At 39.9% G+C, this 15,653-nt stretch overlaps 1 protein-coding gene across 1 annotated transcript; it reads right to left on the bottom strand.

Annotated features, from left to right (window-relative positions):
* Window positions 1–14,440: 14,440 nt before the first annotated feature.
* Window positions 14,441–15,426, bottom strand: LOC102391156 (olfactory receptor 11H4). Its single transcript, XM_006048390.3, has one exon. It carries the CDS (start codon window positions 15,383–15,385, stop codon window positions 14,441–14,443), a length of 945 nt encoding a protein of 314 aa, XP_006048452.3. The 5' UTR covers window positions 15,386–15,426.
* Between the last annotated feature and the right edge of the window lie 227 nt (window positions 15,427–15,653).

The following is a 15,653-nucleotide window of genomic DNA, read 5'->3' as shown; positions in this document are numbered from 1 at the left end:
AGTACTGCATTTTGGACTCTTTTGTTGACTATGATGGCTACTCCATTTTTCCTATGGGATTCCTGCCCACAGTAGTAGATATAATGGTCAGCTGAGTTAAATTCACCCATTCCAGTCCATTTTAGTTCACTGGTTCCTAAAATGTCGATGTTCACACTTGCCATCTCCTGTTTGACCACTTTCAATTTGCCTTGATTCATGGACCTGACATTACAGGTTCCTATGCAATTGCTCTTTACAGCTTTGGAGTTTACTTCCATAACCAGTCACATCCACAACTGGGTGTTGTTTTTGCTTTGTCTCTGTCTCTTCATTCTTTCTGGAGTTATGTCTCCACTGATCTGCAGTAGCATATTGGGCACCTACCGACTGGGGAGTTTATCTTTCAGTGTCCCATCTTTTTGCCTTTTCATGCCGTTCATGGGGTTTTCAAGGAAAGAATACTGAAGTGGTTTGCCATTCTCTTCTCCAGTGGAGCACATTTTGTCAGAACTCTCCACCATGACCCATCCATCTTGGGTGGCCCTACATGGCATGGCTCATAGTTTCATTGAGTTAGACAGGGCTGTGGTCCATGTGATCAGATTGGTTAGTTTTCTGTGATTGTGGTTTTTGTTCTGTCTGCCCTCTGATGGAGAAGGATAAGAGGCTTATGGAAGCTTCCTGATGGCAGAGACTGACTGTGGAGGAAAATAGGTCTGTTCTGATGCGTGGGGCATGCTCAGTAAATCTTTAATACAATTTCCTGTTGATGGAGGAGACTGTGTTCCCTCCCTGTTGTGTGACCTCTGCCAAACTATGGTGGAGGTAATGATGATATTGGCGACCTCCTTCAAGAGGTCCCATGTATGCACTTCTGCACTCAGTGCCCCCAGCCCTGCAGCAGGCCGCTGCCAACCCACACCTCCCCCGGAGACTCCTGGACACTCATGGGCAAGTTGGAGTCAGTCTCTTGTGGGGTCTCTACTCCTTTCTCCTGGGTCCTTGTGTGCACAAGCTTTTGTTTGTGCCCTCCAAGAGTCTGTTTCCCCAGTCCTGTGTAAGTTCTGGTAGCTCTATCAGATCAGATCAGATCAGATCAGTCGCTCAGTTGTGTCCGACTCTTTGCGACCCCATGAATCGCAGCACGCCAGGTGTCCCTGTCCATCACCAACTCCCGGAGTTCACTCAGACTCATGTCCATCAAGTCAGTGATGCCTTCCAGCCATCTCATCCTCTGTCGTCCCCTTCTCCTCTTGCCCCCAATCCCTCCCAGCATCAGAGTCTTTTCCAATGAGTCAACTCTTCGCATGAGGTGGCCAAAATACTGGAGTTTCAGCTTCAGCATCATTCCTTCCAAAGAAATCCCAGGGCTGATCTCCTTCAGAATGGACTGGTTGGATCTCCTTGCAGTCCAAGGGACCTCTCAAGAGTCTTCTCCAACACCACAGGTCAAAAGCATCAATTCTTCGTCACTCAGCCTTCTTCACAGTCCAACTTTCACATCCATACATGACCACAGGAAAAACCATAGCCTTGACTAGACGAACCTTTGTTGGCAAAGTAATGTCTCTGCTTTTGAATATGCTATCTAGGTTGGTCATAACTTTCCTTCCAAGGAGTAAGCGTCTTCTAATTTCATGGCTGCAGTCACCATCTGTAGTGATTTTGGAGCCCAGAAAAATAGAGTCTGACACTGTTTCCACTGTTTCCCCATCTATTTCCCATGAAGTGATGGGACCGGATACCATGATCTTCGTTTTCTGAATGTTGAGCTTTAAGCCAACTTTTTCACTCTCCACTTTCACTTTCATCAAGAGGCTTTTGAGTTCCTCTTCACTTTCTGCCATAAGGGTGGTGTCATCTGCATATTTGAGGTTATTGATATTTCTCCTGGCAATCTTGATTCCAGTTTGTGTTTCTTCCAGTCCAGCTCTATGGAGAGGGTTAATGGCAACCTCCTCCAAGAGGGCTTATGCCATACCCAGATCTACTGCACCCAGAGCTCCTGCCCCTGCAGCAGTCCACTGCTGACCTGTACCTCCTCAGGAGACACTCAAACACAGTTCGGGCTCAATCTCTGTGGGGTCTATGGGTCCTGGTGTGCACAAGGTTTGTTTGAGCCCTCCGAGCATCTCTGGCAGGTATGGGGTTTGATTCTAAATGCAATTTTCCCCCTCCTACCTTCTTGCTGGGGCTTCTCCTTCGCCCTTGGATGTGGGGTATCTTTTTTTTTGGTGGGATCCAACATCCTCCTGTCAGTGGTTGTTCAGCAGCAAGTTGTAATTTTGGAGTTCTCGCAGGAGAAGGTGAGTTCATGTCCTACTCTGCCATCTTGGAGTCAAGAATAGATGTTATTTTTGCTTATCTATTATTATTTTAATGATAATGATCATAATAGTAATATTGTCCCAAGTTTATAAGCTTGTAATTAACAGAGCTATTGTTTGAAATTTTAACTGTTATTCTGCTCTAAGACTGTGGGAGAGTTTCTTAGCTCTCTGAGATTCAGTGTCTCCATCTGTAAAATGGAGGTAATATTACTACCTACCTTGTAGGATTATTATGAGGATTAATGAACTAACACATGTCCTACACGTGGTACAGAGACAAGCAGGGCTCATTTATGCTAGAATTCCAGCTGTATTAGAGCTGGGATTTGAACCCAGTTCTCCCGAGTCTAAAATTTATACTCTACCCTTATGCTGACATGCTCTTCTGCTATTTCTGAAGTGGGAAATGTTGCCAACCATTTCATCTTTCTCAAGACAAACCTGATCATTTAATTTCCTTTTTAAAAAACTCAGCAAAGGACTTTCCTGGCAGTTCAGTGGTTAAGATTTCTCCCTCCAATGCAGGGAATGTAGGTTCAGTCTGGGGATCTAAGATCCCAGATGCCTGGTGACCAAAAAAAACATAAAACAGAAGCAATATTGTAACAAATTCAATAAAGACTTTAAAAATGGTACACACACACACACACACACACACACACACACACACACACAAATCTCAAGAAAGCCCTCAGCAATTCTTTAATTCCAATATGATACTCCCTTCGCATGGGCCACAGCTTTCATGTTTCAGTGTGCTTATCTATATTACCTCATTTCTGCCCTCTTATAATTCTACTGCATGGCAACCCCAGCATGTGTTTAGTATCTGTTTGTTTCCATGCTCTTTCATACCTCAGTACTTTTGCTTCTTTCTGTCATCGCTTCTGGAGAGTTCCTAATTGTCCTCTGAAATTCAGCTCAAACATTACCTCTTTTCTAAAGTCTTCCTGAGCATATTCAATTTTGATGTGTTTGTTGCTATAGTCTCAGAGCACTTTTGTGTTTTAATTATTTACTAGTTTCCTACAGGCTGTGAGCTTTCTGAAGGTACTCATCTTAGCAGTCGTAAATCCTGGCTCAGTACCTGACACAAGTGCTTGGTAAATTTTCATGAAATCAATTAATAAGGGAGCGTTTATGCTGTTTCCTTGATAGTCTCCTATTTTAGCCTGTGGTAATGACTGCCCCTTGGTGCCAGGATTCTGTTAACATTTTCCTTGTCTATTTACTGATCTACATACATCTGTGAATTGTAGAGTCAGTGTTTCATTGTTGAAAGTGACCCGAGAGTCAATTTCTTCCAATACTCTGTCAATATATATATTATCTTTAAATGTGTGTAGCTGCATTTCCCATTGTGTCATATCTCTTGATATTCAGGAAGGGAAGTTTTCCCCCTTTTTGTCAGTGACTTGCCAGGCTGTTCAGTATTAAGGAATTGTACTCCCCAAACTGCAGATAGTATGGCCTTCATTCTTTCTAAAACTGATTCTTCATACTGAAGAGCTAGCTTATTTTTCTATTCTCTCCAACTATTTGAACAAAAATGCTATTTTTTTCTCCAAATAAAATGTATTGTTAGAATCACTCTAAGCAAGATCACTTAAGTGTGCTGGAATTCAATTTTTTTTTTATCATTTGGTTGGTTTTCAGCATACTCTCAACTCCTGGCAGATTTGCACAGAATAGGCAATCATGGGAAAATTCTCATAGAAAGTTGTGTTATGTATCTGTACATGTACATGTGGACGGTGATGATGGAATGGGGAATAAGTGGGAAGATACAAAGGAAAGAGAACTGTCCTCTCTCTTTACCCAACGTGGGAGACAGCACTATACAGTGGGAAAGAGAATTGGATCGTGGTTTTCTGCTGCCTAATTGTAACTTTATTTTCTTTTAATTTTAGGAAATTGTATATACAATAGTGTAAAATTACCAAAAAATAGAGAAAAGAAAGCTTCATTTCCACTCCTGACCCCTTACTTCCTCTGCTGTAGTAACCACTCCATTTTCTTACATTTTTTTCTGGGGATATTCTATGTGTATATAAACTTAGTGGCATATCATTTAAAAGTATAAAAATAATACTGCCTTTATGCTTTTAGGCAGATCTCTTGAATTTTAGCGTCAACTTTTAAAAAAATTCTTAGATGGAAATACTAATACATAGCCAACAGAATCCACAGGGATTTTGTGACCGTCAATGAAGTAGTGAACATACTTGAAAATATTTGTGAACATACTTGAAAATCATCTTGTATTTTACAAGTACAGGATGGAGGGGAGAGTAGTGATGGAAGTGGTATTGGTCTATACAAGGACGATGAATCACATGTGATCTGATTTAACAGGAGCAATTCTGAATCGGTAGCAGGTCTGTTGTATCAGCAGCATCTTGCCGAACTTTTCTGGGCATGTTTCCCTGCCTCCAGGTCCTGTCCCTCTTACGGCATGGTATTGGGGTTTTCTGCATGGCTAATCAGGAGATTCTACCTGCGCCTTAATTGTCAGGTGTGTATTCACTTGAGATGAGAAGTGGAAGCTTGCCAAAGTGCGGGACACCCCTGCTTCCCTCCCTTACCCCTCCTCTTTGCTCTCTCTTCATGTTCAGGGAGTTGTGCTGGAACTTGGATGATGCAACAGTTTGAATCGTGGTCCCTTGGTACTGTGGGATCCATTCACTTTTAATTGGTAGTTGCTAGAATCATTTCTCCCTCCCTCATCCTAACATCCTTTTCTAATTGGCTCTCAGGGGCCTCCAGCTCCTGCTTTAATCAACCAAAGCATAGCTTCTGCAGAGAGTCTAAAACTGGGACCTTGGGGACTCTAGGTTTTTCTGTTATGACTCTCCAAGTTTCTTTTCTAATCTGTTAAAATAACTTTGGATTAGGCCTGGGGGTATAGGGTTCCTTGGGGAGTCTTTTCACCAAAGCAGCTTAAACAGTGCCAAACTCTTCTAGATTTTGCCAACTACTATGTTTGACTTCAAGTTTTTTGTTCTTGCTGGCAGAGAGGGAGATTTCTAGTTGAGGTGTCCAAAATGGGTCTGGGGAATGATGGGAGTCGATGAAAAAATTGATCATTTGAGGAGTGTGAGTCCATTTTGGTTCACAGATTCCTTCTCTGTAGCAAAAAGCCTTGTGGAAAACTTTGCTTCTGTTTGTCACTGCCTAAACGAACAGTAGTTGCACAGTTTTTGACAATAATCATTATTGGGTTACATTTTTAATAAGTATTTTCAAATAGACTTTATTTTTTTACAGCAATATAGATTCTCAGCAAAACTGAGTGGAGAGTACAGAAAGTTCCCATATACCTTTTGCCCTCACACAGACACAGACACAGACACACACAGACACACACAGACACACAGACACACACACACACACACACACACACACACACACGTGCTTCCCCACCATCAACATTCTGCATCATAAGGGTGTATTTGTTACAGTCCGTGGACTCTGACATATCATTATCACCCAAAGTCCACAGATTACATTAGGGTTCACTCTTGATGCTGTACATTCTATGGGTTTTGACAAATGTGTAGTGACTTGTATCTACCATTATAGTATCATACAGAATAGTTTTACTGCCCTAAAAATCCTGTGTGCTCCACCTGTTCATCCTTCCCTGATTGCCTAGCCCCTGATGACCACTGATCTTTTTTACTGTCCCCATAGTTTTGCCCTTTCTAGAAAGTCATATACTTGGAGTCATAAGAATATGTAGCCTTTTCAGGTTGGCTTCATGCGTTATGGTTTTAAAAGACATCTAAAAATTATTTTTAGTATGGTTTTAAAGTTATGATGGAGAATACATATATCTCTGCAAACATAAGCACATTTATGTGACTTCTTTTTGAACAAATGGATACTGCTAAAGGAAACTGTCCTTGTACCAACTCACCTCTGGAGAAGAATGCAATAGTAGTAGACTTGACTTTGAATGCTTTATTGCCAACATTCTTTGGCTAGGCCACAGTCATCATCCAGGATAGAAAACACTTCGTTGAGGGCTGAATTGTGACTTTTTTTACTGAATGAGGGGGTAGCTCTTATCCTACAGATACACTTGCTTACAAGGCTGCATCTTAAGACAAGACCAAGAAAGACACAGAAATCTGTCTATAGTTTCATCAGTGTTCATTGAGAACTGCATTCTAGATAAAGCAAACATATGTATATAATTATATCACTATGTAATATATGTGATGTGTAAATTATTATATATATATCTCCCAAGAGATTGTGATATCTTCTAGAGAGATCTCTTCTAGTGTCTTTCTAGAATGTGTCCCTAACCCTACCATGGTGTTTATTTATAGTACACATTCAATAAATGTTGAATAAGCAAACATTATTCCATTGTTGATTACAATTCTCTGAACACTTTTATTCTTGCTTATATTTAGAAATCAGTTTGTCACATGTTTTTTCATGTATTTACATGTTTATGTGGATAGAGAAAGTAAATAAAACGGCTACACAGTCAGGGCCCGATGGCTATAGAGGGTGTTAACCAGAATCCCATCAGGTGAATGCAGAAGGAGATCCCGAGTGCTGGAATCTGAGGGTATGGCCCCACTAGATGGCAGAGTACATGGTTTACCAGTGTGGTCAGGAAAAACCATGCTTCCCAAGAGATAAGGAATCTTAGGGTGTCAGCCTACCGGTCTTTTCACCCTGTCCAGCACTGCTTCTCTTTTGTGCTCCTTTCTTGGTGCAGGCCATTTCCTATGCTCTGCAGGTGGTTGAACAGTTAGGAAAGAAAGTGAAGTCACTCAGTCGTGTCCGACTCTTTGCGACCCCATGGACTGTAGCCCACCAAGCTCCTCTGTCCATGGGATTCTCCAGGCAAGAATACTGGAGTGGGTTGCCATTTTGGAGGATTATAATTTTTCTTTTATTTACTTGCCTACTGCTGTAGCCCAATTCATAAGTTGGCAAGCAAAGAGGAGATCTCTTTTACTAGCTTATTGGTTCCTCCTAGACTCAGTTCCTGATTAAATTCATAACTGTTGACTGAATACCTACTCTCACATTGGATACAGCAATATGAGAGATTTAAGATGAATAAGGTCATACATAATTCATACAAAATACATAATAAATCATACATAATAGGTGGTAAATCCAAGCTTAATCTGGGTCTACTCCCAAGTGGCACTAGTGGTAAAGAGTCCACCCGCCAGTGCAGGTGATGCAGGTTCGATCCCTGGGTCAGGAAGATCCCTTGCAGGAGGAAATGGCAACCCACTCCAGTATTTTGCCTGGAAAATTCCATGGACAGACGAGCCTGGTGTGCTGCAGTCAATGGGGCCACAAAGAGTCCGACATGACTGAGTACACACTGATGCTTTTGACACTAAACCAGGCTGTTTTGTGGGGTTCTTATATCAAAGTAAGAAAGCGAAAGGAATTATGTGTTTTTAATTAAACCCATGAAGAGAATGCAGGAAAGACTAAAATTCTAATGTTAAGGTTAGTTTGTACAGTGCCCATTCTCCTTAGGCACTTAGATTTAATTTTTAATTGTGGTTTTTCACATACTTAATATTTGTACTTGCCTGTTTTATAGAAAAATGTATAATTAAGGATAAAACTGTATTAATCCATTAATCCAAATAAAGCACTTCTGCAGCTGCTGCTGCTACTAAGTCACTTCAGTCGTGTCTGACTCTGTGCAACCCCATAGATGGTCTCCCATCAGGCTCCCCCGTCCCTGGGATTCTTCAGGCAAGAACACTGGAGTGGGTTGCCATTTCCCTCTCCAATGCATGAAACTGAAAGTGAAGTTGCCCAGTTGAGTCCGACTCTTAGCGACCCCATAGACTACAGCCCACCAGGCTCCTCTGTCCATGGGACTTTCCAGGCAAGAGTATTGGAGTGGGGTGCCATTGCCTTCTCCAGGGATGTCTAATTGCTCAGATACAAGGACATAATCTGTGATAGTTTCTGTTGTTTCCTTGTTGTGAACCATACTTTGAGAAGCACTGTCCTAGATCAGGTCATCATAGTATCTTCTCTAGATTATTACAGTACCCTTATAACCAGTCCCCTCTCTTCAATTTTTATTTTCCTGCCACCTCCCGTACACCCTTAGACCCAGTGCTCCTCCCATATGCTCTGATAGCACCCTGTGTTTACTCCAGGATAGAGCTTCACACACACTAAATTAAAGCAAACTGTTCATGTATCTGTGTCTTCCTACAGAGTAAGTACTACGAGACTTGTCATATATCGAGAGAAAAATCAGTGTAGGCCACCCTAGGTTCACTCACCTTAGCTTTCTTATAGATAGAGGAGCTGAGGCCAGAGAGGTGAAGTGATTTACATAAGCACACATAGCTAGTTGGTGATAGAATGGGATTGGATTGCCTATGGTCTGCCTGTTCACTGCCTGTCCCAACCTATTACACTTGCTGTGTTCTTGTATGGTGAAAGATTAAATAATTTTTAACATGCCAAGGTGGTTGTATGGCAAAACCAATACAATATTGTAAAGTAATTAGCCTCCAATTAAAATAAATAAATTTATATTAAAAAAACAAAGATAAAAAAAGAAAAAGATTGAACAATAAAAAAAAAAAGAATGGGCAAACACATTTTAGAAAGATTTTAATACTCAATATCAAAAGGATTTTTCTGATTAACTGCTGCTGCTGCTGCTAAGTCGCTTCAGTCGTGTCCAACTCTGTGCGACCCCATAGACGGCAGCCCACCAGGCCCCGCCGTCCCTGGGATTCTCCAGGCAAGAACATTGGAGTGGGGTACCATTTCCTCCTCCAATGCATGAAAATGAAAAGTGAAAGTGAAGTCTCTCAGTCATGTCCGACTCTTAGCGACCCCATGGACTGCAGCCCACCAGGCTCCTCTGTCCATGGGATTTTCCAGGCAAGAGTACTGGAGTGCGGTGCCATTGCCTTCTCCGTCTGATTAATTAGAAGATTCAATTAACCATTATCCTCCTTCACATATAATGCTTGGGTGGGTTGGAATTTTTTGTTTCATACTTAGGCATACAATGGAAGTACAGTGACTACCAGAAGGTAGCAAAATACAAATGGCTATGGAAAAGAAGTCACAAAAAGACCATGGAAAAAGGAAATTTTGTAGGGCTAAGGTTTTAGAGAATTTAGAAAGCTAAAGTGGAGAAATGACAAAGGAGGAATAAGTCAATGAGAATTCTCACTGTGACAGGTTTCATCTTTTCCCACAATTTTCCATCCTCAAAAATTGTACATCCAGCATCTAAGAAGTATCTCCAATACAACACAAAAGTAAGGGTGAAAAATATTAATGTTCCATAAATTCATCCTTCAAAAGTTTCAATAGTAATTTTACATCAGTCACTCCTTGGGAACAATTGAGAGGTGGTGTGGAGATGGAGGTGTTGAGATTTGTTGAAATAGAGGAGGTGGCAGATTTGGATGGCACGGATACCTGGGTCATGAAGGATATCTAGGGTTCTGATTTCCTCTTCCTTTCTATTAGCCCTTTTCTCTGCTCCTCCATGTTCACATATTTTTCCTGTCTGGTATTCAACACCCTTCATAATATGACCCCAAAATGAACCCTCAACTTTCATCAGTCTAGTCACTTAACTACGCCACCCTCTTATCAACTCCACACATTTGCTTAGGCTTCTCTTTAAACTCAGAGCCTCACCTCATCTTCTGCTCTGCAGGTTTAGAAAGATACTTAACACAGATTCTTTGGGTCTTATTTTGTAAAATGGGTATAACTTGTATCTTATAACAGTGTCACAGGGATTAAATTAGACAATTTATGTAGGGACCACATCACAGTAAAAGACATCTGGAAGATTCTCAGCTCATGTTTGTTCCCCTCTCCTTCCTATCTTCAAACCATCAGTCAACTGCAACTTCCTTTTTGAATTTCTGGCTAAAGCATATACTGATACTTATATACTTATTTCCCTAAGCTCTTGTGGCACTAAATGTAAAATTCAAGGAAGGAAAATGAACACAATACTAATCTCACCTCTCATATTGTCAAACAAATGAGAAACCATGATAAAAATCAGTGTTGGGGAGGCTGTGGGAAAATGAGCACTCTCAAACAAATGTTTTAGCAAGACCAGTTCACATAGCATAAAAATCATCCTTTTAAAGTATAAGTAATTTTTAGTATATCCACAATGTTGTGCAACCACCACCACTGATTATAGAACATCTTCGTCAGCCTCAAAGAAACTGAGTATCCGTTAGCAGTCATTTCCCATTCTTCCCTCTGCCTAGTCTTTAGAAGCTACTAATCTACTTTCTGTCTTTATAGATTTGCCCATTCTGGATATTTTATATAAATTGAATCCTATAATATATGGCCTTCTGTGTTTGGGTTATTTTACTTAGTACAATATTTTCAAAGTTCATGTAACAATGGGTGAATAATATTCCATTGTGTGTATATACCACATTTTGTTGTCCATTCATCAGATGATGGAGGTTTAGATTGCTTTACTTCTTGGCTATTATGAATAATACTACCATGAACATTCATATACATGTTTTGTATGAATATGTTTTTAATTCTCTTGGGTTTATACTTATGAATGAACTTGTTGCCACTCTGTGTTTAACTATTTGAGAAACTGCCAATGGTTTTCTAGAGCAGCTGCACCATTTTACATTTCTTCCAGCAACGTGTGCATGTTCAAATTTTTTCAAATCCTGGCCAGGAGTTTTTCAAATCTACTTGGCATTGTCTGTCTATTTTATTTTAGCCATGCTAATGGGTATGAAGAGGTACCTTATTGTGATTTTAATATATCTTTCCCTAGAGATTAACAGAGTGTCTTTTCATTTGCTTACAAGCCATTTGTGTATCCTTTTCTAAGAAATGCCTACTCAAATATTTTGCACATTAAAAAAAAATTGAGTTATTTGTGTTCTTATTGTTGAGTTGTAAGAGTCATCTTATGGCAGAAAGTGAAGAGGAACTAAAAAGCCTCTTGATGGAAGTGAAAGAGGAGAGTGAAAAAGTTGGCTTAAAACTCAACATTCAGAAAACTAAGATCATGGCATCTGGTCCCATCACTTCATGGCAAATAGATAGGGAAACAGTGGAAACAGTGTCAGACTTTATTTTTTTGGGCTCCAAAATCACTGCAGATGGTGACTGCACCCATGAAATTAAAAGATGCTTACTCCTTGGAAGGAAAGTTATGACCAACCTAGATAGCATATTAAAAAGCAGAGATACTACTTTGCCAACAAAGGTCTGTCTAGTCAAGGCTATAGTTTTTCCAGTGGTTATGTATGGATGTGAGAGTTGGACTGTGAAGAAAGCTGAGTGCTGAAGAATTGATGCTTTTGAACTGTGGTGTTGGGGAAGACTCTTGAGAGTCCCTTGGACTGCAAGGAATCCAACCAGTCCATTCTAAAGGAGATCAGTCCTGGATATTCATTGGAAGGACTAATGCTAAAGCTGAAACTCCAGTACTTTGGCCACCTCATGGGAAGAGTTGACTCATTGGAAAAGACTCTGATGCTGGGAGGGATTGTGGGAAGGAGGAGAAGGGGATGACAGAAGATGAGATGGCTGGATGGCATCACCAACTCGATGGACATGAGTTTGAGTGAACTCCGGGAGTTGGTGATGGACAGGGAGGGCTGGCGTGCTGTGATTCATGGGGTCACAAAGAGTCGGACACGACTGAGTGACTGAACTGAACTGGAGTGTATTTTTTAAAAAATGTATATTCTGGATACTGGACTCTTGTTAGGTATTTTTTTCCCATTCGGTGACATTACTCTCTTGATAGATAGTATCCTTGTAGCATAAAATTTTAAAACTTTGATGAAGTTCAATTTATCTATTTTTAATTTTATTGCTTGTATTTTGGGTATTATATCTTAAAAATATATAATTCTGTATAAATTAAGGACACTAAGGTTTAAGTCTATGTTTTATTCTAAGAGTTTTGTAGTTTTATCTTTTACATTTAGATCTTTGATCCATTTTGAGTTAATTTTTGTTGGTGGTGTGAGGTAGGTGTCCAACCTCATTCTTTTCCATGTGTATATCAAGTTGTCCCAGAACGATTTTTTGAAAAGTAATACATTATTTAGAAGTATCTAGAGTTTAACACGGAGAAGACAATGGCAACCCACTCCAGTACTCTTGCCTGGAAAATCCCATGGATGGAGGAGCCTGGTAGGCTGCAGTCCATGGGGTCGCTAAGAGTCGGACACAACTGAGCGACTTCACTTTCACTTTTCACTTCATTGGAGAAGGAAATGGCAACCCACTCCAGTGTTCTTGCCTGGAGAATCCCAGGGACGGGGGAGCCTTGTGGGCTGCCGTCTATGGGATTGCAAAGAGTTGGACACGACTGAAGTGACTTAGCAGCAGAGTTTAACTGTATTTTATATCATTAAAAAATTAAATAATTTATATCCCAGAAATTCTTCTTCTAATTTATGGAATACTTATGTGATTGTATAGAGACTTTTATTCAAGGACATTTATTGCAGCATTGTTTAAGTTGTAAAATATTGGCTATAATAAAGTATCTTAATTGAGTGTTGGGTAAATAAATTGTGATATGTTTGTATAATGGGACACAATATTCCTGTTAAATAGAATGAGATAAATATTTGAGCTCTTCTTCTATGCTAAGTATTATACTACTGTTGATTCCCAATGACAATGGCCCTCACGAACACAACTGTAGTTGAACAAAGATGGGTTTATTGTTTTTTTGCAGAGAGAGAGAACACATGCCATGGGTAACATGGAGCATCTCTGTAGAAAGACATTAGAAAGGATTTATTATATGATTTGGGCTTTTGTTATTGACTTTGGGGAGAACTGAAGGGAATAGAGATTTTCTCTGGGTACTGTCAGAAAGTAGAAGAAAATTCTATGATTGAATATCTTAAGGGTTATCTAGAAGGCACTTGGGCTAAAGCTTTACCTGGTAAAGAGACAGTAGCCATTCACGTTAGCCTAAAGAAGAGGATATTTGGCCATTTTTTTTGTGGTTGTGACTATTCTTGATTTTGTCTGTGCTCCAACATGATTCTAGAGTGGTCTGGGAACTTGTTTATGTTTAACAGGATTACACTATGGCCCAGCTGAGAGAGCCAGGCCAGCTCCCAGATTCCAGGGGCTTTTTTTTTTGGCTCTGACACTGTGTGTAAAAAAGGCAGTTCCTGTCCTCAAGGAGCTCCCTCAAGGGGAAGTGTGTGCAAATAAATTACACCACAGTGTAGTATGTGTAATAACAGAAACGTTAAAAGCAAATTCAGCAAATTATTATTTAGCAGATATTCAAATTTTATTTCAAACTTACCACAAAGGAACTATATCTCTAAGAGTTTCTTCTGGCTGAGAGAATTTTTTTTCTCTCTTTCAATAGAGAGAAAGTGTGTTTAGGTAAGATTGTTAGACTAGGTATAAGAAAGAAGTGTCTCTTAAAGATTATAGAAAGATTTTTTTGTTAAAACTCACTGTCCCTTGATACAAACTACTATATATAAAATACACAAACAATAAAGTCCTACTGAATAGTACAGGAACTCTAACAATCCTGTAATAAGCCATATGGAAAAGAATATGAAAACTGAATCACTGTGCTGTACACCAGAAAATAACACAACATTGTAAATCAACTATATTTCAAAATGATTAAATTAAAAAAGGATTAGTTAAAAAAAGGATACTCTTTCCAAAAGGAAAAAAATTCACAGCACCTTTAAAATATATTAAGCATGTGCAGTCTTTTTGTATATCAACTATAGCTAAATAAAAATGTTAAAAAAGTCACTGTGCCTTTAACCATTTGGTAAAGGTCATTAGACTTGTCCTAAAACTTATGATAAATCTTTCAGCAGTGTCTACTTTCCCTCATGTAACAATCCCATTTTTAAAATACCAATAAGGACAGTCTTTAAATACTGCATGTTGAAGTCCAGTGAATTATAAGGTTTTAGTAGTCAGCATAGTAATTTAAGCTAGGCACATTTCCAGGAAAAAAAAAAAAAAAAGGCCTCTAACTACTTAGAGTAAAGCCTATAAGACCACTGAAAAAACTTACACATTTCCACCTTATTCTTCATTAGAACTTGGAAGTATGACACATTTTTGGCTCATGAATTTTGACTAATTCTCCTTCCAAACAGGACATTTCTCAGGGCAAGTTTCATGTCCTTATTGCGAAGACTATAGATCAGGGGATTAAGGAAAGGAGTCATTATTGAATATACCAATGTGAGGATTTTCTGCATCAAAGCTGAGATGCCATATGTAGGACTCACATACATTACCATGACTATCCCATAGAAAAGAGACACCACAGTTAAATGAGAACCACAGGTTGAAAAGGCCTTTCTCCGGCCAGCTGTAGAAGGGATCTGAAGAACAGCTCTGAGCAGCAGGGTGTAGGATCGAAGAATATACATAATAGTGAAAAAGAGGACAAGGGAGCTCTGAGTATAGAAAATAAATTCAGTAATGGGGGCTGGAGCACAGGACAGAGCCATCAGTGGATCCATATCACACAGGAAGTGATCAATGATATTGGGTCCACAGAAGGGAAGTTGGGAGATGAAAAAAATGGGGATTGGGTAGCCAAGGAATCCAGTGAGCCAGCAGAGAGATACCAGTGTTCCACAGAGCCTCCGAGTCATGATGATGGGGTAGTGCAGTGGGTGACAGATGGCCTGGTACCGATCATAAGCCATTACTGCTAAGAAGAGACATTCAGCTGTGCCCAGGGAAAAGAAGAAATAGAACTGGAGGAAGCAGCCAGAAAATGAGATGGCCTTCGTTTTGGAGAGAATGTTGACCAGCATGTTAGGAACAGTGGAGGAAACATACCAGATTTCAAGGAAGGCCAAGTTTCCCAACAGAAAGTACATGGGGGTGTACAGTCGTGGGTCCCATTTCACTGCACAGATAATGGCTCCATTCCCCACCAAAGTCAAGGCATAAACCACCAAAAATAGTGAGAAGAGAAAAATCTGTACCTCCCAGCAACCAGGGAATCCCAGGAGAACAAACTCCGTCACAATGTGTGTTGCTGACCTGTTCATGGGTCTTAAATCTACAAAGAAGAAAGAGGTGAGAGAACCCAAGTTACTTTGCTTCCTACACATCCTAAGGATTTTATTGAAGGGAACTTAAACACTACCCTAAAATATATGAGGTATTTTGAAATAAAGTGGGAATAAATCTCACCTTATTTTGAATTGACTATGGATCTAAATCTCAGTATTATTTTGTTAGAATCCAATGCAGAAAGGTCCACATCAGTTTGTACAACCAGTGGTGAAAATTTCTTTCTTTTTAATTTTGATCCTT

Source organism: Bubalus bubalis, chromosome 11 (genome assembly GCF_019923935.1).
Source record: "Bubalus bubalis isolate 160015118507 breed Murrah chromosome 11, NDDB_SH_1, whole genome shotgun sequence".
In the NCBI taxonomy this organism is placed as follows: domain Eukaryota; kingdom Metazoa; phylum Chordata; class Mammalia; order Artiodactyla; family Bovidae; genus Bubalus; species Bubalus bubalis.
Note: the sequence above shows the minus strand (reverse complement) of the source record. Positions and strands in the feature narration are given on the sequence as shown.